Source organism: Phoca vitulina, unplaced genomic scaffold (genome assembly GCF_004348235.1).
Source record: "Phoca vitulina isolate PV1807 unplaced genomic scaffold, GSC_HSeal_1.0 scaffold36, whole genome shotgun sequence".
NCBI classification, from domain to species: domain Eukaryota; kingdom Metazoa; phylum Chordata; class Mammalia; order Carnivora; family Phocidae; genus Phoca; species Phoca vitulina.
Window position 1 is genome coordinate 14,198,922 of NW_022589739.1, and position 19,560 is coordinate 14,218,481.

Consider the following 19,560-nt stretch of genomic DNA (forward strand, 5'->3'; position numbering starts at 1 on the left):
GATCCCAGGACCCTGGGATCATGACCTGAGCCGAAGGCAGACGCTTAATGACTGAGCCACCCAGGCGCCCCATGCAACAAATTTCTTTATATTGATTTTGTATCCTACGATCTTACTAAATTCATTTATTAGTTCTAGTAGTTCTTTGGTGGCGTCTCTAGGGTTTTCTATATATAGTGTCGTGTCATCTGCAAATAGTGGAAGTTTTACTTCTTCCTTACCAATTTGGATGCCTTTTATTTCTTTCTGTTATTCGTTTATTTCTGATTGCTGTGGCTAGGATTTCCAGTTCTTTGTTGAATAAAAGTGGTGAAAGTGGACATCCTTGTCTTGTTCCTGACCTCAAGGGAAAAGTTCTCAGGTTCCCCCCCTTTCAGTATGGTGTTAGCTGTGGGTTTTTCATATGAGGCCTTTATTATGTTGAATTATGTTCCCTGTAAACCTACTGTGTTGAGGTTTTTTTTTTTAATATCATGAATGGATGTTATATTTTGTCAAATGCTATTTCTGCATCTTTTGAAATGACATGATTTTTATCCTTTCTCTTATTGATGCTGGTATATTACACTGATTGATTTACAAATATTGAACCAGGCTTGCATTCTGAGATAAATCCCACTTGATTGTGGTGAATGATTTATTTATTTATTTTTTTTAATTTTTTTTAAAGATTTTATTTATTTATTCATGAGAGACACAGAGAGAGAGAGAGGCAGAGGGAGAAGCAGGCTCCCAAGGAGCAGGGAGCCCGATGTGGGACTCCATCCCAGGACCCTGGGATCACGACCTGAGCCGAAGGCAGACGCTTAACCATCTGAGCCACCCAGGCGCCCTGTGAATGATTTTTTTAATGCACTGTTGGATTCAGTTTGCTAATATTTTGTTACGGATTTTTCTAACTATGTTCATCAGAGATATTGGTCGGTAGTTCTCATTTTTTGTAGTGTCTTTATCTGGTTTTGGTATCAGGGTAATACTGGCCTCATAAAATGAATACGGAAGTTTTCCTTCCTCTTCTATTTTTTGGAATAGTTTGAGAAGAATAGGTACTAACTCTTCTTTATTTTTTAAAACAAGATTGATTGATTGATTGATTGATCTATTTATTTATTTATGTCTGGTCCTGGACTTTTGTTTGTTGGGAGTTTTTTGATTAGATTCAATTTCATTGCTGATAATCGGTCTGTTCAAATTTTCTATTTCTTCCTGCTTCAGTTTGGTAGATTGTATGTTTCTAGGAATTTATCCATTTCTTCTAGGTTGTCCAATTTGTTGGCATATAATTTTTCTTGGTATTTTCTTACAATTGTTTGTATTTCTGTGGTGTCAGTTATTATTTCTCCTCTTTCATTTGTGATATTGTTTGAGTCCTTTCTCTGTCTCTCTCTTTTTTTGGGGGGGGGGATGAATTTGGCTAGAGGTTTATCAATTTTGTTGATTTTTTTTCAACGAAGCAGCTCCTGGTTTCATTAATCTGTTCTACTATTTTTTTTTAGCTTCTATTATCAGTTATTTCTGCTCTAATCTTTATTATTTCCTTCTGCTGGTTTTGGGTTTTGTTTGTTCTTTTGTGAGCTCCTTTAGGTGTAAGGTTAGGTTGTTTATTTGAGATTTCTCTTGCTTTGTGAGGTAGGTCTGTATTGCTATAAACTTCCCTCCTAGAACAGCTTTTGCTGCATCCCAAAGATTTTGGACTGTTGTGTTTTCATTTTCATTTCTCTCCGTGTACTTTTTGATTTCTTCTTTGATTTCTTGGTTGACCCATTCATTGTTTAGTAGCATGTTATTTAACCTCCATGAATTTGTGGTATTTCCAGGTTTTTCCTTGTGGTTGACTTCAAGTTTCATAGTGTTGTGGTCAGAAAAGATATATAGGACTTCAATCTTTTTAAATTTGTTGAGACTTATTTTGTGGCCTACTATGTGATCTATTCTGGAGAATGTTCCGTGTGCACTTGAAATGAATGTGTATTCTGCTGTTTTAGGTTGGAATGTTCTAAATATATCTGTTAAATCCATCTGGTCCAATGTGTCATTCAAAGCCACTGTTTTCTTGTTGATTTTCCATTTGTTTCCATTGATTTAACTGTTACCCATTCTCTTTTAATAAATTCTCCACATTATAGCCTGAGTGATTTTTTTTAAAAACATAGGTCTGAAATAACAATAATAAGAACAACACTATTTATGGAGTCCTTATTTAATGTGCCAAGCACTGTTCTAAGCATTTGTGTACTAACCTATTCCCTATTCAATCACCATTGTTCCTTTCTAGCTTTGGTTTCTGTTTTTTTTTTGGGGGGGGGGGCGGCGCGAGGTGTCCATGACCAAATTTATCCCTGAGGCCCAGCATGGGGGATCAGGGCCCATGGATCACAGTGTTTCTGTGGCAGCCTTTCAGGCCAGTGCCGGCCACGGGGTGAGCAGGCACTGAATTTGACACAGCTGCAGTGTTGTTGTTTTTTTTTAAACCTATAAAACAAGTTTCAAATTTCTTACCAAGGTATTCACGAACTGGACTCCAGCAATAATTGTCTTCTCTTTAAATAATAGCTTCATTGAGATATAATTCACATACCATACAATTCACCCAGTGAAAGTGTACAACTCAATGGTTTTTAGTATATTCAGAGTTGTGTAACCATCACCACAATTTTAGGATATTTTCATCACCCCAAAAAGAAACCCTATACCCATCAGCAATCACTCCATATTTCCTCCACTCCCCAAACCCTCAAACCCAAACCTCCCAGCTCTAGGCAACTGCTAATCTACTTTCTGATTCTGTAGATTTGCGTAATCTGAATAATTCATATAAATGAAATAATAACCATATATAGTCTCTTGTGACTGGCTTCTTCCATTTAGCATGTTTTTAAGCTTCACCCATGCTGTAGCATATATCAGTAATTCATTCCTTCTCATGGGTGAATAATTTTCTATTATATAGAGATATATATAGATATATATAGAGAGAGACATTTTGTTTACTCATCAGATGATGGACATTTTGGTTGTTTCCATTTTTAAGTTATAAGGAATAATGCTACCACAAACACTTATGTACAGGTTTTTGTGTGGACATATGATTTTACTGTTCTTGGGTATATACCTAGAAGTGGAATTATTGGATCATATGATTAGTCTATGTTTAACCTTTTAAAAGGAAGTGCCAGACTGTTTTCCAAAGCAGCTGTACCATTTTAAAAAAATCCCACCAACCATGTATGAGGGTTCCAGTTTCTCCACATCCTCCCAACACTTGTCCTTTTGATTGTAGTGGGTGTGAAGCGGTATCTCATTATGGATTTCATTTACATTTTCCTGATAGTTAATGATGTTAAGTATCTTTTCATGTGCTTACTGACCATTTGTATATCTTCTTTGGACATTTGTCTATTCAGATCATTTGTCCGTTTTTTTTTGTAAACTATTTCTTTCTCTTTTTTTTTTAGATTTTATTTGAGAGAGACAGAGAGAGAGTGAGCGAGCACAAGCACAGGGTGGGGAGAGGGAGAGAAGCAGACTCCCTGCTGAGCAGGGAGCATGACATGGGGCTTGATCCCAGGACCTGGGATCATGACCTGAGCCAAAGGCAGATGCTTAACTGACTGAGCCACCCAGGTGCCCCTTTTGGTCCATTTTTTTTTTTTTTTTTTAAAGATTTTATTTATTTATTTGAGACAGAGAGAATGAGAGAGAGAGAGCACATGAGAGGGGGCAGGGTCAGAGGGAGAAGCAGACTCCCCGCCGAGCAGGGAGCCCGATGCGGGACTCGATCCCGGGACTCCAGGATCATGACCTGAGCTGAAGGCAGTCGCTTAACCAACTGAGCCACCCAGGCGCCCTTTTGGTCCATTTTTAATTGGGTTATTTGCTTTTTATTATTGAGTTATAGGAATTCTTTATATATTCTGGATATAAGTCTCATCAGATATCTACGGTTTGCAAATATTTTCTCCCATTTTGTGGGTTGCCTTTTTATTTTCTTAATTGTGGCATTAAAGTTTTTAATTTTGATGAATCCAATTTACTTTTTCTTTTGTTGCTTCTGCTTTTTGTGTCTTATATAAGGAATCATTTGCCTAAAGGTCATGAAGATTTACTCCTGTTTTCTTCTGAGAGTTCTTATAGTTTTAGCTCTTACATTTAGATATATGATCCTTTTGGAGTTAATTTTTGTATACAATGTGAAGAAGGGGTCCAACTTCAATCTTCTGCATGTGGGTATGCAGTTGCTCCAGCACCATTTGCTGAAGACTATTCTTTCCTCATTAAAGCATCTTGGCACCTTAGACATCTTGGCATCCTTGGCACATGGGTTTACTTCTGGACTGGCAATTTATTCCACTGATCTAGATTTCTATCCTTATACCAGTAGCACACTGTACTGTTTACTGGAGCTTTGTGTTAAGTTTTGAAATTAGGAATTTCTTCTTCTTTTTCAAGACCATTTTGCCTATTCTGTGTCCCTTGAATTCCCATATGAATTTTAGGACTAGCTGGCCCATTTCCATGAAAAATCCAGCAGGGACTATGATAGGGAGTGTGTTGAATCTGTAGATTGATTTGGGGAATACTGCCATTTTAACAATATTAAGTCTTCCAATCTGTGAACGTGGGATGTCCTTCCATTTATTTAGATCTTCTTTAATTTCTTTCAACAACGTTTTGTAGTTTTCAGAGAATAAGTTTTGGACTTTTTTTTGTTAAATTTATTTTTTAAGTATTTTATTCTTTTTTTTTTTTTTAAAGATTTTATTTATTTTTTGACAGAGAGAGACAGAGTAAGAGAGGGAACACAAGCAGGAGGAGTGGGAGAGGGAGAAGCAGGCTTCCCGCTGAGCAGGGAGCCCGATGCAGGGCTGGATCCCAGGACCCTGGGATCATGACCTGAGCTGAAGGCAGATGCTTAATGACTGAGCCAGCCAGGCGCCCCTTATTTATTTTTTTAAAGATTTTTATTTATTTTTTTGACAGATAGAGACACAGTGAGAGAGAGGGAACACAGGCGGGGGAGTGGGAGAAGGAGAAGCAGCCTTCCCTGCTGAGCAGGGAGCCTGATGCAGGGCTTGATCCCAGGACCCTGAGATCATGACCTGAGCCAAAGGCAGACGCTTAACGACTGAGCCACCCAGGCGCCCCTGTGTATTATATTTTAAAATGTTCTCAGTTTAGGGGTGCCTGGGTGGCTCAGTTGGTTAAGTGTCCAACTCTTGATTTTGGCTCAGGTCATGGTCTTGGGGTCATGAGATATTGACCCTGTGTGGGGCTCCACACTCAGTGGGGAGTCTGCTTGAGGATTCTCTCCCTCTGCCTCTCTCCCCACTCGTGTGTGCTCTCTCCCTCTCTCTCTGAAATAAATAAATAAATCTTTAAAAATAGTTTTCAGTTTAATTTTCTAATATGGTAAAAATAGATAGATATAACTTACCTAACCTCTTTGAGGTCACCAATAATTTTTAAGAGTACAAAAAGGTTCTGCAGTAGAAATGTTTGAGAACTGCTTTACTAAGGTATAACCATTATATAATAAATTTCACATATTTAAAGTCTATAATATGAGGTATTTTTCAAAAAGATTTTATTTATTTGAGAGAGAGAGAGAGTGAGCACGAGCAGTGGGCAGGAGCAGAGGGAGAGGGAGAAGCAGGCTCACTGCTGAGCAGGGAGCCCGACGTGGGGCTTGATCCCAGGACCCCAAGATCATGACCTGAGCCGAAGGCAGACGCTGAACCAACTAAGCCACCCAGGCATCCCATATGAGGTATGTTTTTATGTTATAATTTTTTGTTGTGACTGAAAAATTATTGACCAAATAACAGCCCTTTATTGGAGAAGTATCAAAACTGACTATTTGGTCCAATTTTGGCATAATTTTGTGCCACAATATTATGAGTTTTGACATATGTGTACATCTTAAAGAAACCATTAAAACATTAAGATTATGAACATATTCATCACCCTTAAAAGTTTCCTCCTGTCCTTCATAGTTCCTCCCTTTTTCTTGCTCTATTCATTTTCCCTTGACCCTAGACAACTATTGATTTGCTTTCTGTCACTATAGATTAGTATGAGTTTTCTAGAATTTTATATAAATGGAATCAGATACAATGTACCCTCTTTTGTCTAGCTTCTCTCTCAACCTAATTATTTTGAGATTAATTTTGTATATCAATATTGCCTTTTGCAAAGTTTTTGAGTAGCATTTCATTGTAGGAATATACCACAATTTGGTTAGCCTTAGATGGCTAGCTGGATCAGAATATGTCATTTTGATATGGTCCTCCTGAAGTAGGAACATGGTTCCTATTTTTTTTTTTTTAAAGATTTTATTTATTTATTTGAGAGAGAGAGAGAGAGACAGCATGAGTGGGGGAGGAGGGCACAGGGAGAGGAAGAAACTGGCTTCCTGCTGAGCAGAGAGCCTGATGTTGGGCTCGATCCCAGGACCCTGGGAGTCGAAGGCAGATGCTTCACCAACTGAGCCACACAGACGTCCCTGGAACAGGGATATTTTTATGTGGACAAAAAGCAAACCACTAAACTTAGCTTTTACAATTACTAAATAGCGGCCTCACCATCATTCTATATTTCTATCCTTGTACCAGGACCCCTATCCTCCCTGTGTCTCATGGATTGGCTATGGTCAAAGTAACACCCATAAAATTACACCAGAATACCAGAAAAATTATTTAAGCCTGTGATCTAGGGTTTGACAGACACATGGGAGCCCTTTATACAGAGGGCAGAGGCACTCTTCATGTGGTAAGCAGGTAGAGAGCTACACGGCACTGAAATGGGCCTTTGAGTGGCTAAGTGGTGTTAGTGTCTTTATGGAATAAAGGGTCTACTCATAACTGCTGCTGTAGGAATGGCTGTTGTAGGGAAAGATCCCTTGCCTTATTCCTGAAGTAGAGAGATAGGCACGGGAAAGACTGGTGGAGGCAGGGGGATGACAAATGGCACTAGGGCCTGGAAGGGAGTGGGGTGGAAAGCAGCAGTGTTATTCCTAGACCCTGCCCTTTGAGAGAATGGAATATGCTCTCGCCCTGATATCCATACGCATGTCCATGGTTGGCGTGGTGAAGCATCTGGATGGGCCAGTTGCTTTTTATAAAATATCCTGGTTCCTAGGTTTGGAAAGGGAAAGATCTCAGACATCTGATGACTGATTTTAGGGATAAAGGTTAAAGGCCTCTAAGGAAAAGAGAAAAGCGTCCTTTCCACTGAAGCTACCTTTTTGATAGCAGTAACAGTTCTAGTTTCCTGTCTTATAAAAAAAAATTTGCTTTCATAGGATCCTGGAGTTCCCAGGAGCTGTGACTGAAGATCAACAAAGCTCTTGCCCTGTCTCTAGTTTGTTCCTCCAATAAAGGAAAGAGAGAAATGCCAAACCAGTTAGCAGACATCCAACTCTCTATTTCTTCCCATCAAAAACTCACTCACCTCTCAGGAGAGGAGAAATCAAGTTTCTTTGATGAGGTGTGAGCAAGTTGTTCTGGGGTCCATCTTGCAATGCAGCTGGGGAATGCAGTACACATATCAGAGGCAGGGAATGAAAAGGGGCTATATATTGGGATCTGTAGAAACAATGAGAAAAATGGTATACCTGTCACCACAAATCCTTTTGGAACAAAGAAGTATAAATAAATTTGTAAATTTGTGTTTAAAAAATTTACTGCATGTAGACAAAATCTGCTGAGTATTTTCTATGTGTTGAATGCTGTACTAAGCAATTCACATGCATTTTCTCATTTAAACTTCACAATAATCTTATGAGGCAGGTACTATTATTATCCCCATTTTATATACTATGCTATCAGATTGCTTTTTAGTTACTTTATTTGTTTATGCTCCTGCTCTTCCAGCTAGTGTGTGAACTCCTGACTGGATATCATTTTACTTTACATGTGAGGATAATCTGGCTGTGGTATTTCTTGTCTCATGACTACCAGGGCTGATGTGAAAAGACCTTCTTCCACAGCAACTGTTTAACTCTTCGTCACTTTCTCATGCAGTCATTCATGCATTCAATATTTACTGACTCCCACCCTGCCAGACCCTGGGCCAGGCATGCATAAGAGAGATGAAAAAAACCCTACAATCTTTGCTTTGATAGAGCTCCCCCATCTGGGACAGTCTGGAAAATTCTTTCTTTTATAGTTAAACTCCCTGAGTGTCTGTACTTACTATCATTGAGTCCCCTCTTTCCATTCCCTCTCTTTTTACTTTGACAGTTAAAAAATATTTATCTATTTATTTTTTAAACATTTTATTTATTTATTTGTCAGAGAGAGAGAGAGAGCACACACAAGCAGGGGGAGCGGCAGGCAGAGGGAGAAGCAGGCTCCCCGCTGAACAGAGAGCCCAATGTGGGACTCAGTGCCAGGACCCTGAGATCATGACCTGAGCTGAAGGCAGACACTTAACTGACTGAGCCACCCAGGCATCCCAAAAATTTTTATTTAAATCCAATTAATTTAACATATAATGTATTATTGATTTCAGAAATAGAGGTCAGTGATTCATCAGTTGCATATAGCACCCAGTGCTCATTATATCATGTGCCCTCCTTAATGTCCATCACCCAGTTACCCCATCCCCCCACCCCCTCCCCTCCAGCAACCCTCAGTTTGTTTCCTATGATTAAGAGTCTCTTATAGTTTGTCTCCCTCTCTGATTTTGCTTTGTTTTTTTCCTTTCTTCCCCTGTGATCATCTGTTTCGTTAGAACAATTTTAGGGACACCTGGGTGGCTCAGTCAGTTAAGCGTCTGCCTTCAGCTCAGGTCATGATTCCAGGGTCCTGGGATCGAGCCCCGCATTGGGCTCCTTGCTCAGCGGGGAGCCTGCTTCTCCCTCTGCCCGCTGCTTCCCCTGCTTGTGCTTGTGCTCTCTCTCTGACAAATAAAATCTTAAAAAAAAAAAAAAAGCAATGATTTTAATGTAATAGAGTTTTTTTTTTAATTTTTTTTACTAAGTTTTTTTTTATTTATTTGACAGAGAGAGAGAGACAGCGAGAGAGGGAACACAAGCAGAGGGAGTGGGAGAGGGAGAAGCAGGCCTCCCACTGAGCAGGGAGCCCGATGCGGGGCTCGATCCCAGGACCCTGGGATCGTGACCTGAGCTGAAGGCAGACGCTTAACGACTGAGCCACCCAGGAGCCACTGTAATAGAGTTTTTAAAAAGTTCAACGAATGTGGTTTCAAACTCCATGCTGCAATTAATCTTACTTTATTTAAAAATTGAGATACGGCCATTTGTGACAACATGGATGGATCTAAAGGGTATGATGCTAAGTGAAATAAGACAGAGAAAGACAAATACCCTATGATTTCACTTATATGTGGAATCTAAAAAACAAAAGAAATTAATAAACAAAGAAAAAAGTATAAACAGACCCATAAATACAGAGAACAAACTGACGGTTGCTAGAGGGGAGGGGGATGGGCAATCAGTGAAGGGGGTAGGAGATACAGGCTTCCAGTTATGGAATGAGTAAGTCACGGGAATAAAAGGCACAGCACAGAATACAGGCAATGGTATTGTAATGGTGCTGTATGGTGATGGATGTTGGCTGCACTTGGGGTGAGCACAGCATAACACATAAACTTGTCCAATCACTGTGTTGTACACCTGATACTAATGTAACACTGTGTGTCAACTATACTCAAGTAAAAAAATTTTTTTAATTGAGATATAATCAATGTATTATAAAGTTCATCCTTTGAAATTGTTCAATTCAGTGGTTTTTAATATATTCAGAGTTGTGCATCCATCACCACTGTGTAATTCCACTCTGTACGCCACTGTGTAATTTTTATCACCCTAAACAGGTCATGAGGTCATTATGAGACACAAATACATAATGTGTTCTGTAAGCTGGGAAGTACCAAACACATGTAAAGGATCTTCTTATAGATTTGGCTCAGCGGAACCCTTACTGGTTAAGACTGAATCAGGATACGTACCAGGGATCCTGGGGTCTCCACCCCACGTCTTGATTGTCTTTCTTCTTTGAAGTGCATCAAACTCTCCAGAGGGGAGACAGCAACTTTTATCTGCCCCTGGCACTCTCCACTGAAGTCTGTGATGTTGTACCAGCCACAGACAAACTGGAAGCCAGAAAGAAGTGGGGAGAGGTCCACCGAGGCAAAGCCAATCACCCTCTCTTCATCTGTGGGGGAAAGAGAAGAGCTGGGCAGCGTGGCTGGGCAAGTCTTGCCACTGACATTAGAGGCTCCTCGCAGAGAAGACAGATAATGAGAATGAGAGAGACAGCCTGCTTTCACTACCAAAAATTCTCTTTCTGTATGGCAGGGAAAAGCTAGCAGAGTTCAGTTTTGTTTTCTTGATATAGGCAATTGGAAAACAACCTTAAACAGCAAATTCTTCTTTTCCCTACATTATCACGTCTCAGTGATTTTCCTCAGGGCAGTGGGTCTTGAAAGAAATCATTTGAAAGACCATCAGCCTTGGAATTATGAGGGAGTTGCATTTTCCCATTCATACTTGTCTGTATTTTTCAAATTCTCTATAACGTACATATGTATTATATTTAATTAAGAACAAAAGTGATATAAATCACAAAAGAAAGACAAATAACTCTCCCTAGAAAACCAGTACATGGTGCAAAATAAGAGCTTGGACTCAGGCTTATAACAGGGCTGCCCTTATTGAGTAAGAAGACCCCTTCTTGATTGGACAAGCAACCATGCAACGACCTTTGTTCTCAGACTCACTGCTTCTTGTTCCTCATTTCTGACATGGAAGTAGCTGGAAATTTTTAAGAGGAGTGGCCATTAGTTTTCCCAGTTTCTTGTACATGTTGCTGGTGACACTGAACTCTTTACACTGTCTAACATTTGTTTAGACAGCTTGCTCTTCTTTAGACTGGGACCTACCTAAGAGCTGAGACCAAGTATCATTCGCTTTATGTTTCCTACACTCTCTATTCCTGGCATAAATCTTCCCACATCATGAGAAAGTTGATAAACAACCACTGAGAACACAAATGAACTGGCCAACATAGAGTGGGACAAAGAAGCAATGCACCACAACAGCTAATCTGAGTGTGGCTTTGATTTGAAAACACATTACTTTAACTCCCCAAACCTCAAGTCTCACATATACAATGAGAAGGACTGAACCAAGATCCTCTTCAACTTAAGATCCTCCGAGGCTTAAGAGTCTAGGAACGTTTGACGTTGTGTTCCTCAGAGTAGGAGTCAAGTAATTCTTACCCAATGGGAGTGAAGAATGATGGCTAGAACCATTAATTTCCACTCCAAAGATTTTTTTATAGCTTTGCAAAGAAAAATAATCTTGCTTTATTTGGTCATCCAAGCATAACCTGTTCTTGATAGATTGTAACTTTAGGTAACACGTTGAGGGTTTTTCCTAACAGGAAAGCACTACATCTTAAACATACCTGAGGAGAAATCAGGCTAAGTTGATCATTGAGAAAAACAATAGCTTTGAAGAGCTCAGTTTAATATCATATTTAGCGGGGCAACCCATCATTCTTTGTAGTTTTATGTTCTAATGATCTCAAACTTACTTCATACTCTTTCTTTACTCCAGATTTTTGTATTTGCTGTGTCCTGCCCTTCATTTCTCAGCTCCAGGAAGCCTTCTGTGACATCCTCAGTTTCAGTCAGATATCCCCTCCGAGAACACCCTATATTTGCCTCATCATACTATCCTCCAATTGTTTGTCTTCCCTCCGGGACACGAGCTCCGTGAGGACAGAGACCATCTATGCCTTATTTTACTTTTGAATCCCTAGCACTTAGCATAGTGCCTAGCATAGAGTAGGAACTCAAATATTCACTGAACACAGCTTGGTCTGGCTTGCATAGCTGAGGCTGTGTGGAAAGGGTGGAGTTAAGGGAAGAGAGGCCTCTACCTCTACTGAGAGACAGAGCTAGGTAAGTGTGGTCAGCTGGGTCTAGGCATTTTCCCCATCTCCATTTACAACAGGGTTTTACAGCATTCTCTAGGGGTCACGGAAGATAGGGAATTTATTTTGTTCTTCTCTATACCAAATAGCCCTAGCACAGTATCTGACACATAGTAGGCATAATAAAAATAGCTCCATTTATTAAGTACCAATTATGTGCCAAAAATCTTATAAATATTATCTCTAATCCTTATAAAAATCCTGTAGGGCAGGTACTATAATCCTAATTTTATTAATAAGGAAACAAAGGCTCAAAGAGGTAAAGTGTTTGGCTTAGGTCATGTAATTTGTGAATGGCAGAGCCAAAATTTGAATCCAGGTCCATATAAGACCAAAGTTACTCTTTTTTTTTCTTGTTACAGTAAGTGCTGAATTGAGGTAAACCTTGGTCTGCTCGACAATCTCTGCAGTACTTTAGAGAAAAGAGAAGAATAGAAAGGCAGGGAGGAGGGTGAAGCCTAGTTAAATACAGCAGGAATTCCTTGTGTTGATTCAGAGAAAATGGATTTATGATCAGCTCCTGCCACATTTATGAGGTTAGGTGGGGGTGGGGGACATGATAAGTGAATCCAAGGCAGGAGCATGGGACAAATCATCGAAATCGGATTCACAGCATCATTTCCAAACAGAAGCACTAGAAGAGAGATAGGTAAGTCAATTTCCTTTACACACTGACTACTCTCCGGTCTTTATGAGGCTCTGGGGTTAGCTCTGAAACTTATCACAGGCAAATAAAAACTGTAATGCTGTAGTCTCAAAACAACTGAAGGTTTGGAAACTAGGCCCTAGCAAGAATCCTAAAGGAGCTAGATTTATAGGAGGGATTTACTTAAGACAAAATTTCCTAAGTATAGAAGCAGTGAGAGAGCTGGATGTCCTCATCCACTCACCTTTCCCAGCCGATGTTACTAGCCTGGTGAAGTACAAAGGTGAAGGCTGTGTAGCCATCAGAACTGGGTTCAAATCCTGCCTCCGCTGATTTTTTAAAAAAGATTTTATTTATTTATTTGGCAGAGAGAGAGTAAGCACAAGTAGGGGGAGCTGCAGTAAGAGGGAGAGGGAGAAGCAGGCTCCCCACTGAGCAGGGAGCCCAATGCGGGGCTCGATCCCAGGACCCTGGGATCATGACCCGAGCCGAAGGCAGACGCCTAACAACTGAGCCACCCAGGCGCCTGGCTCCACTGATTAATAGGTATATGACCTTAGTCAAGCCCCTAAACTTCCTTGGGCCTCAGGTGTTACATTTGAAACCTGAACGAATTATGTTTTTACATTGCAGGATTAGAGATGTTTGTAAAGTTCTCAGCACATTGCCATTCACTAATAAGAACGATAAAAACTGAGATGGTTTTACTAAGTATCAGGCATTCATTTAATTCTCCCACTGAGGTAGGTACTATTATCCCTATTTTATAAATAAAGAAACTGAAGCAAAGAGAAATTAAGTCATTCACCCAAGGTCATACTACCTTGTAAGGGGTAAGAACTGGTATCTGAATCCCAAGAATGTGGCTTTAGAGTCTGTGCTCTTGATGTTGTTGAATTGCGCCTCTTAATAATGGTAGCTGAATAAAACTAGGTTCAAGGATCATGATGTCAGCACCTCCATCCTGGGGAGGCCTTTAAAACAAGACTCTAGTCTTAGGTACTGCTTAAAAATGCTGGGGTCTTGGTTAATAAGCCAGAGTCAATAGAAGGTATAACATCATACAAAGGGGGAGAAATCACTTGTGTATGGCAGGCTGTACGCTGTGACTGTTGAGATAAAATTGGAAAGATTAAATGTACTTGGACTTCTGCACTAAGCAGGTAGTCAAACAAAATGACATGACTTCCAAGGACTTAAATTCCCTAGGAGAATAATGTGGCCTTCTGTGAGATTCCCTCTAACACATATATGCATCCCCTGCATCACAAGTGCCATGGTTTCACTTGGTTAAAAAAAGAAAAGGATTGGGAAATTGTCAACAGGATGTGAACTTATTTTCACAGACAGATATTCACAGAATAGAGTTCATACCTCCTTTATGCCAAACTTTGAAGACCAGAGTTTGTTGAGGGTCCAAAAGAAGCTCTTTTGATAGCCTATTAAGAAAAACAACCACCATAAATTAATGGTGTAGGAAGCATCTGCCGTACAAAACTTAGATTTGAAGAATATCTTGTAGTATGCAAAGCACTTTCCTAACATTTTCATTTCAACTTCACGGTCATCTTCTAGGATGTATTTTTACCTTCACAGTTAAAATGAGGGATGGAAGCTCAGAGAGAAGTAACTTGCCAAGACTTGCAATCAGGCTCCCCTGATGCAGTACTTTCCCACCTGATGATATCTGCCACATTGAAACTCTGTTTCTCAGGATGAGAGGGAGTGTGGAAAGGGAGCTCCTCAAGATGTAAGGAACAGTTTTACTGGAGCAGAGCAGGGATTCTTTTTATCTAATGTGGAAAGGGGAATGGTGAGAAGGGAGGAGGAAGGGAAAAACAACATCCACTGAGTGCCTACTGTGGGCCAGGCATGGTGCCTAGTGTCTCATATATGTGTAATCTGCACAAAAGCCTGGACATGGCATTATTATCCCTGCTTTACAGATGAAAAAGGTGGGCTCAGAGAGGTGAAGTGACTTGCTCAAGGTCACACGGGAGTAAGTGGCAGGGCTAGGATTTAAAGCTTACTTTGCTTGATTCTAAAGCTACACTGTACAGAGGCAAGGCACCAAAATAAGAAAGTATCCAATTTTCATAGCAGATAAAAAAGGTGATGTGGAGGTCAATGAACACCTCTAATACATTTTATATGAAGTGACTTATACCATTTTAAATTACAAAGATTTGGAAAGTTCCACACCAGGTGCCATGGCTTCAGGAGGAGATCCAGGGAACACCAAGAGACTTAATTTCCTTCCCTAGATACCCCTGGGGAACTAAAGAGAACCCACTTCAAGACCAGTGAGAGGCACTGTGATAGAGTGAAATAAGTACTGTGTCAAAAATCTGAATTCTAGCTGGTGGTCAGTGCATTCTAGCTCTACTATGGTCACCTGAGTGACCCTGAGAACTCAGACTTTTTGAGCCCTGGCTTTCTTACTGTTAAATGGGATAATATTTTCTACCTACAAGGTTGCTAAGAGCATCAAATGAAACAATCTTGTGATAGAGCAATTGTAAACAGAACCATTACTCATTTTTCTTCTCATCTTTCCTCTGCTACCAACAGACTACGTAACCTCCCTGGGTCCACAGTATTTAAAGTGAGGGGATGAAATTAGGAGACTGTCAATGTCCCTTTGTCAAGTCCATAAAGTTAAGCTCTGAATGAATAAATCATCTTCACTTACAAGCTTAGCCCTCTAGCCTCCTGCCTTTTAAGGCAGATTTGATATTTTAGATCAAGTACCTGGCCACAATGGCGAGAATTTCTATAATTTCCATTAGCTCACCATAGATAGTACTGAGTTGTCACCGTAGTTCTAGCTCCTGACTCAGGTCAGCCTCTCAAATTTCAAAACACTGGACATGTGAACAACTGCTGAGGCTCAATTAGGTACGTAAACACTGTGAGAAAACAGCGGATGAGACACCATGTGGTGTGGTGTCTCTTGTCCACCAAGAGAGGAACTTTATAGGTGACGCAGGATAAAGGTAAGGGTAACAGTAGTTATATTAGAACTCACACTCTTAATGACGATGAAATAGATACAACGAAGAAAAGGGAGGATGAGCTCTGCACCTCAGCCCTGGGCCTGTACGTCAGCCCCTGACCTCTGAACCGTGCTGCGGCAAGCCTGACAGGACTCCACCTCCAATTCTTTGAGGCTTCCAAAGGAGATCTAACATTTGTTGAGTACCTGCTATGTACCATGAGGTAATTTTCCTAAATGTCACCTAATTTGGACCTCACAATAACCCTGTAGAAGTTAACCCCACTTTGCAGATGAGGAATCTGAGGCTCAGAGATATAATGTAATTTGTTCACACAGGTAGTAAATGAGATGGGGTTGGAGGCCACGTCTCTCTAGGTGCAAAGCCCAGGCTCCTTCCACTGCACCAGGAATCTTCAAGGATATACAATCCACAGCCTTTCCTGAAATTAGTTTGCTCTGCCTTCTTCACCTAAATAAATGGTGTACATTCTTCAATACTTAGCCTGAATTATCTCCTTTTTTCCTCAGCTGAATTATCTTATTTAAAAAGCTTTCCCTGAACTTCTAGGTTAGCCTAAATTATCTTTCTGAGAGGCACTAGAATCCTTTTTTACTACTTTTACAACACTTGTCACATTCTAATGTATATTTTCCCAGGCAGATTATGAACAGCTCAATAGCAGGAACTGTCTTAAATTCCCAGTCCCTAGAACAGAGCAGAGCATATAACAGGTCTTTACTGAATAATTTTTGAGTTGTACTGAGCTCAAAAGAGCTCAAAAAGAGTTAAAAAAAAAATACTGCAGTAAGACTTTTAAACCACTACTAGCTGTGAATTCATAAGCACCAGGATTAAATAACTGGTTGATAAGAAAAGCATTTTCCAGGCCTACTCAATATTGTTGTGTCCACATACTCCTTGATCTGAGTTTGTCTTTTGGAACAAAAAGAAGATTCTGGAAGGCTGATGGGATATCATAAAATACAAACCTTGATTGCTGTTGAAAATTCCAGATGGGGGAATCTGTGTTTTCAACCACTTGGGTGTAGATAGGAGATGCATCATCAGCCGTTGCAAAGGATACACAACAACTGGGTGTCAACACTTTCCGCTTGGTCAAGGGACTCCCTGAAATAGAACACAGTGGAATGACTGACTGTACGGTGCCAGAGAGAACATGCTGGAAGCCTGCCATTAAACAGTTATAAGCAGGACCATTTCTAACTATTCCCTGTATCTGAAGTGTTTCTCGTGTCCTTTCTGCTACTAAAACTGTCCTTTCAAGGCTCAGTTCGTAAATATTCCCCAGTGAGGGATGACTTCTCCCATCTCCTTACACTTTGTGGGATGATGGAAAATACTGGATTGAGAAGCAAAAGTAGAACTGCAAAACACCCTAGACTTAGGAGTCACAATATCAATTATCAGCTCTGCCGTATACATTCTATGTGACTTCGGGCAAGGCCACTCTAGGCCACAGCTTCCTCAAATGGGGCCTATGATACTTACACCTCCTAAGTGGTTATAAGGATTAAAAATAAATAATAACGGGTAACATATATCACTTACTATGTGACAGGTACTGTTCTAAGTACTATATATGTATTAACTCATTTGAACCTTACAACCTACCTGTGAGGTAGGTTTTATTATTACTCCCATTATATAGATGAAAAAACTGGAGTACAGAAAGATTAAACATCTATTAAGTGGTCACACATTTATTAAATAATAGAACTGAGAGAGTTCAATTCAAGATTCTGGCTCAAGAGTCCAAGCTCTCAGCCATTTTTTGTATTGCCCCACCAAAGTAAAGAAACGTTACTTTACTGAGTAACTGTGCTGGTATTAACTTTTACAAGATCAGGTTTCCAGTGTGGGAGACTCAGTCATTCAGTCTCTCCCAAAACAAAGTAAAATGTTTTTTTTTTTTTTCCTCCTTCTTAGGACAGTAAGTAGCAGCATGTAAGGGTAAATTTGAACTAGGGGGCTGTATGGAGGCAATATGAAGGCTTTAAGGCTCTTTATTTCTTTCATTCAAAACCCAAACACAGAAATCAGAATGTGTATTTTTCACATTTTGCCAGGCTGTGTTCCAGTGCTAATGAGGACCTAGAACAGTTTTTCTTTAGTTGTCTCATTTTACCCAAAAGATCATTTCTGTGTTATGTCTCTGTTTTATAGAGGGGGGGGATCTGAGGTCCACAGAAGGAGGATGAATGTCCTGAATTATATTCATTACAAATTCAACCTTAACAGTTGTGAGATATTAGAGAGCATACTTTTCATATAAGATCTCAATATGTTGCCTAAACTTACTGACCTAAATTTCTCTTCAAAGAAATATAATTGTTTGTTGAGGACTCAATTTAAGTTAGAAAATATAACATTAAAATCTTTTATATGTGAGGGGGAAAAAAATGTAAAATGAAGATGATTGCTGATACCAGATAGTCTATAACTGAGCTGTCCAACAAGATAACCACTAGCCACATGTGGCTATTTAACTTCAAATTAATGAAAATAAGTAAGATGAAAAATTCCGTTTCTTAATTGCACTAGTCACATTTCAAGTGCTCAACAGCCACATGTGGCTAGTGGCTACCATACTGGACAGTAAAGATATAGAACATTTCCATCATAGTACAGAATTCTTTTGGACAGTGCTGAATAGACTATATAATACAGGGTCTATATATTCCATAAGATCACTTTCAGCTCTAAAGTGCTATCAATCTCAGGATTATAGATGGAGAGAAAGGAAAAGGAGAAAAAGAAGTATCTAAAACATAATTTATGCGATCCAGAGGAACCAAAAACTCTCATCATCACTATTACCACAGGGTCTCTCAGCATACATGATGTTAAATGGCTGGAGTGAGTTCTATTTCCTATAACTGGACGCCCCCTGACATAGCTGCTCTCTCTCTCTTAGCCTTACCTTTCTTTCTCCCACTTTCCTTAGAAAGTCTCAAGCTTCTCAAAACTGATTTCTTCCAATAAAATGTCATAAATCCTCACAGCTAAGAAGAGATAATCTGCTTCTGTGTTGGCAGTTCTCACAGCATTCTATAATAATTTGTGTCTGTGTTTCCCTCACTAAACTTAAGAGTTCCCTGAATGCACGGAGTAGGCCCAAGGCCCTTATAAAAGGTTTGCAGACTCACTACTACCTTTGTCTGTAGACAGTTGCCAGGCTTGGAGAAATGAGAGAAGCTGCCTTGTCTGTCTGTGGTGTGCACCAGCGGAGGACAACCACATCTGCTCAGGAAAGCTCCGAGAGAGATCAGCAGAGAGGACCAACTGTGGTTCTGAGAGGCAGGACCCTAGGTTCCTGTGTATTTTGACCCTCATTTAGCGTGACATGTCGGGTACTTCATTCTGGCTCTCTGGGTATCAGTTTCCTCATCTGAAACGTGCTCCCAAATCATTTCCCACAATAAAACTATGATTCTAGATGTCTACTAGTACTGCTCAGATCTCTCATTCACAGCACCCATCCCCTCCTCCACCCCGCCCCACCCCTTTTAAGGTTTGTTATTTTTGAAGATGCTATCTGCTAAAGGCCTTGAGATAAAACTACTATTTTGACTTTGGAAGAAAATTTTTTCCTTCTTCAGTCTTGAATAGAAATATTCCTTTCAGCCAAACAGGCAGGTGACAAATCAGCTTGAGAAAGCAGGTCTGTCAGGTTTACCTGGCTCTCTCCTTGTGGGTTAAAATTCAGGTGGGCCTGTTTACATTTCTGGAAAAGGTCAAGTTCTAAAACACTTTTGGAGGCTGCCCAGAAGAAAGCCACTATACCTCCCACAGGTTGGGATACACACCAAGAGCAGTTAAGGGGACTTGAGATGAGCTAGCTTTACCATATTCACTAGACTTCCTGTGTTTTACATAAATATATGCATCAAGAAAGATATAATTGTTTCAAAGAGATTAAAATAACAACCCC

General features: G+C 40.0%; 1 protein-coding gene and 1 non-coding gene across 4 annotated transcripts in view; both read right to left on the reverse strand.

Annotated features, from left to right (window-relative positions):
• C2CD3 (C2 domain containing 3 centriole elongation regulator) overlaps window positions 1-19,560 on the reverse strand; it is a 146,907-nt gene that overhangs the window by 32,697 nt on the left and 94,650 nt on the right. For all 3 annotated transcript variants that reach the window (XM_032426881.1, XM_032426883.1, XM_032426884.1), the window contains exons 25-28: window positions 16,598-16,736; window positions 13,984-14,048; window positions 9,973-10,178; window positions 7,450-7,583 (exon numbers count right to left, since the gene is read on the reverse strand). In XM_032426881.1, coding sequence (XP_032282772.1) covers window positions 7,450-7,583; window positions 9,973-10,178; window positions 13,984-14,048; window positions 16,598-16,736 — 544 coding nt within the window. The remainder of the gene's footprint in view (window positions 1-7,449; window positions 7,584-9,972; window positions 10,179-13,983; window positions 14,049-16,597; window positions 16,737-19,560) is intronic.
• Window positions 2,316-2,450, reverse strand: LOC116646604. The gene has a single exon (XR_004302153.1). It is a non-coding gene; the product is annotated as a small nucleolar RNA SNORA5 (small nucleolar RNA).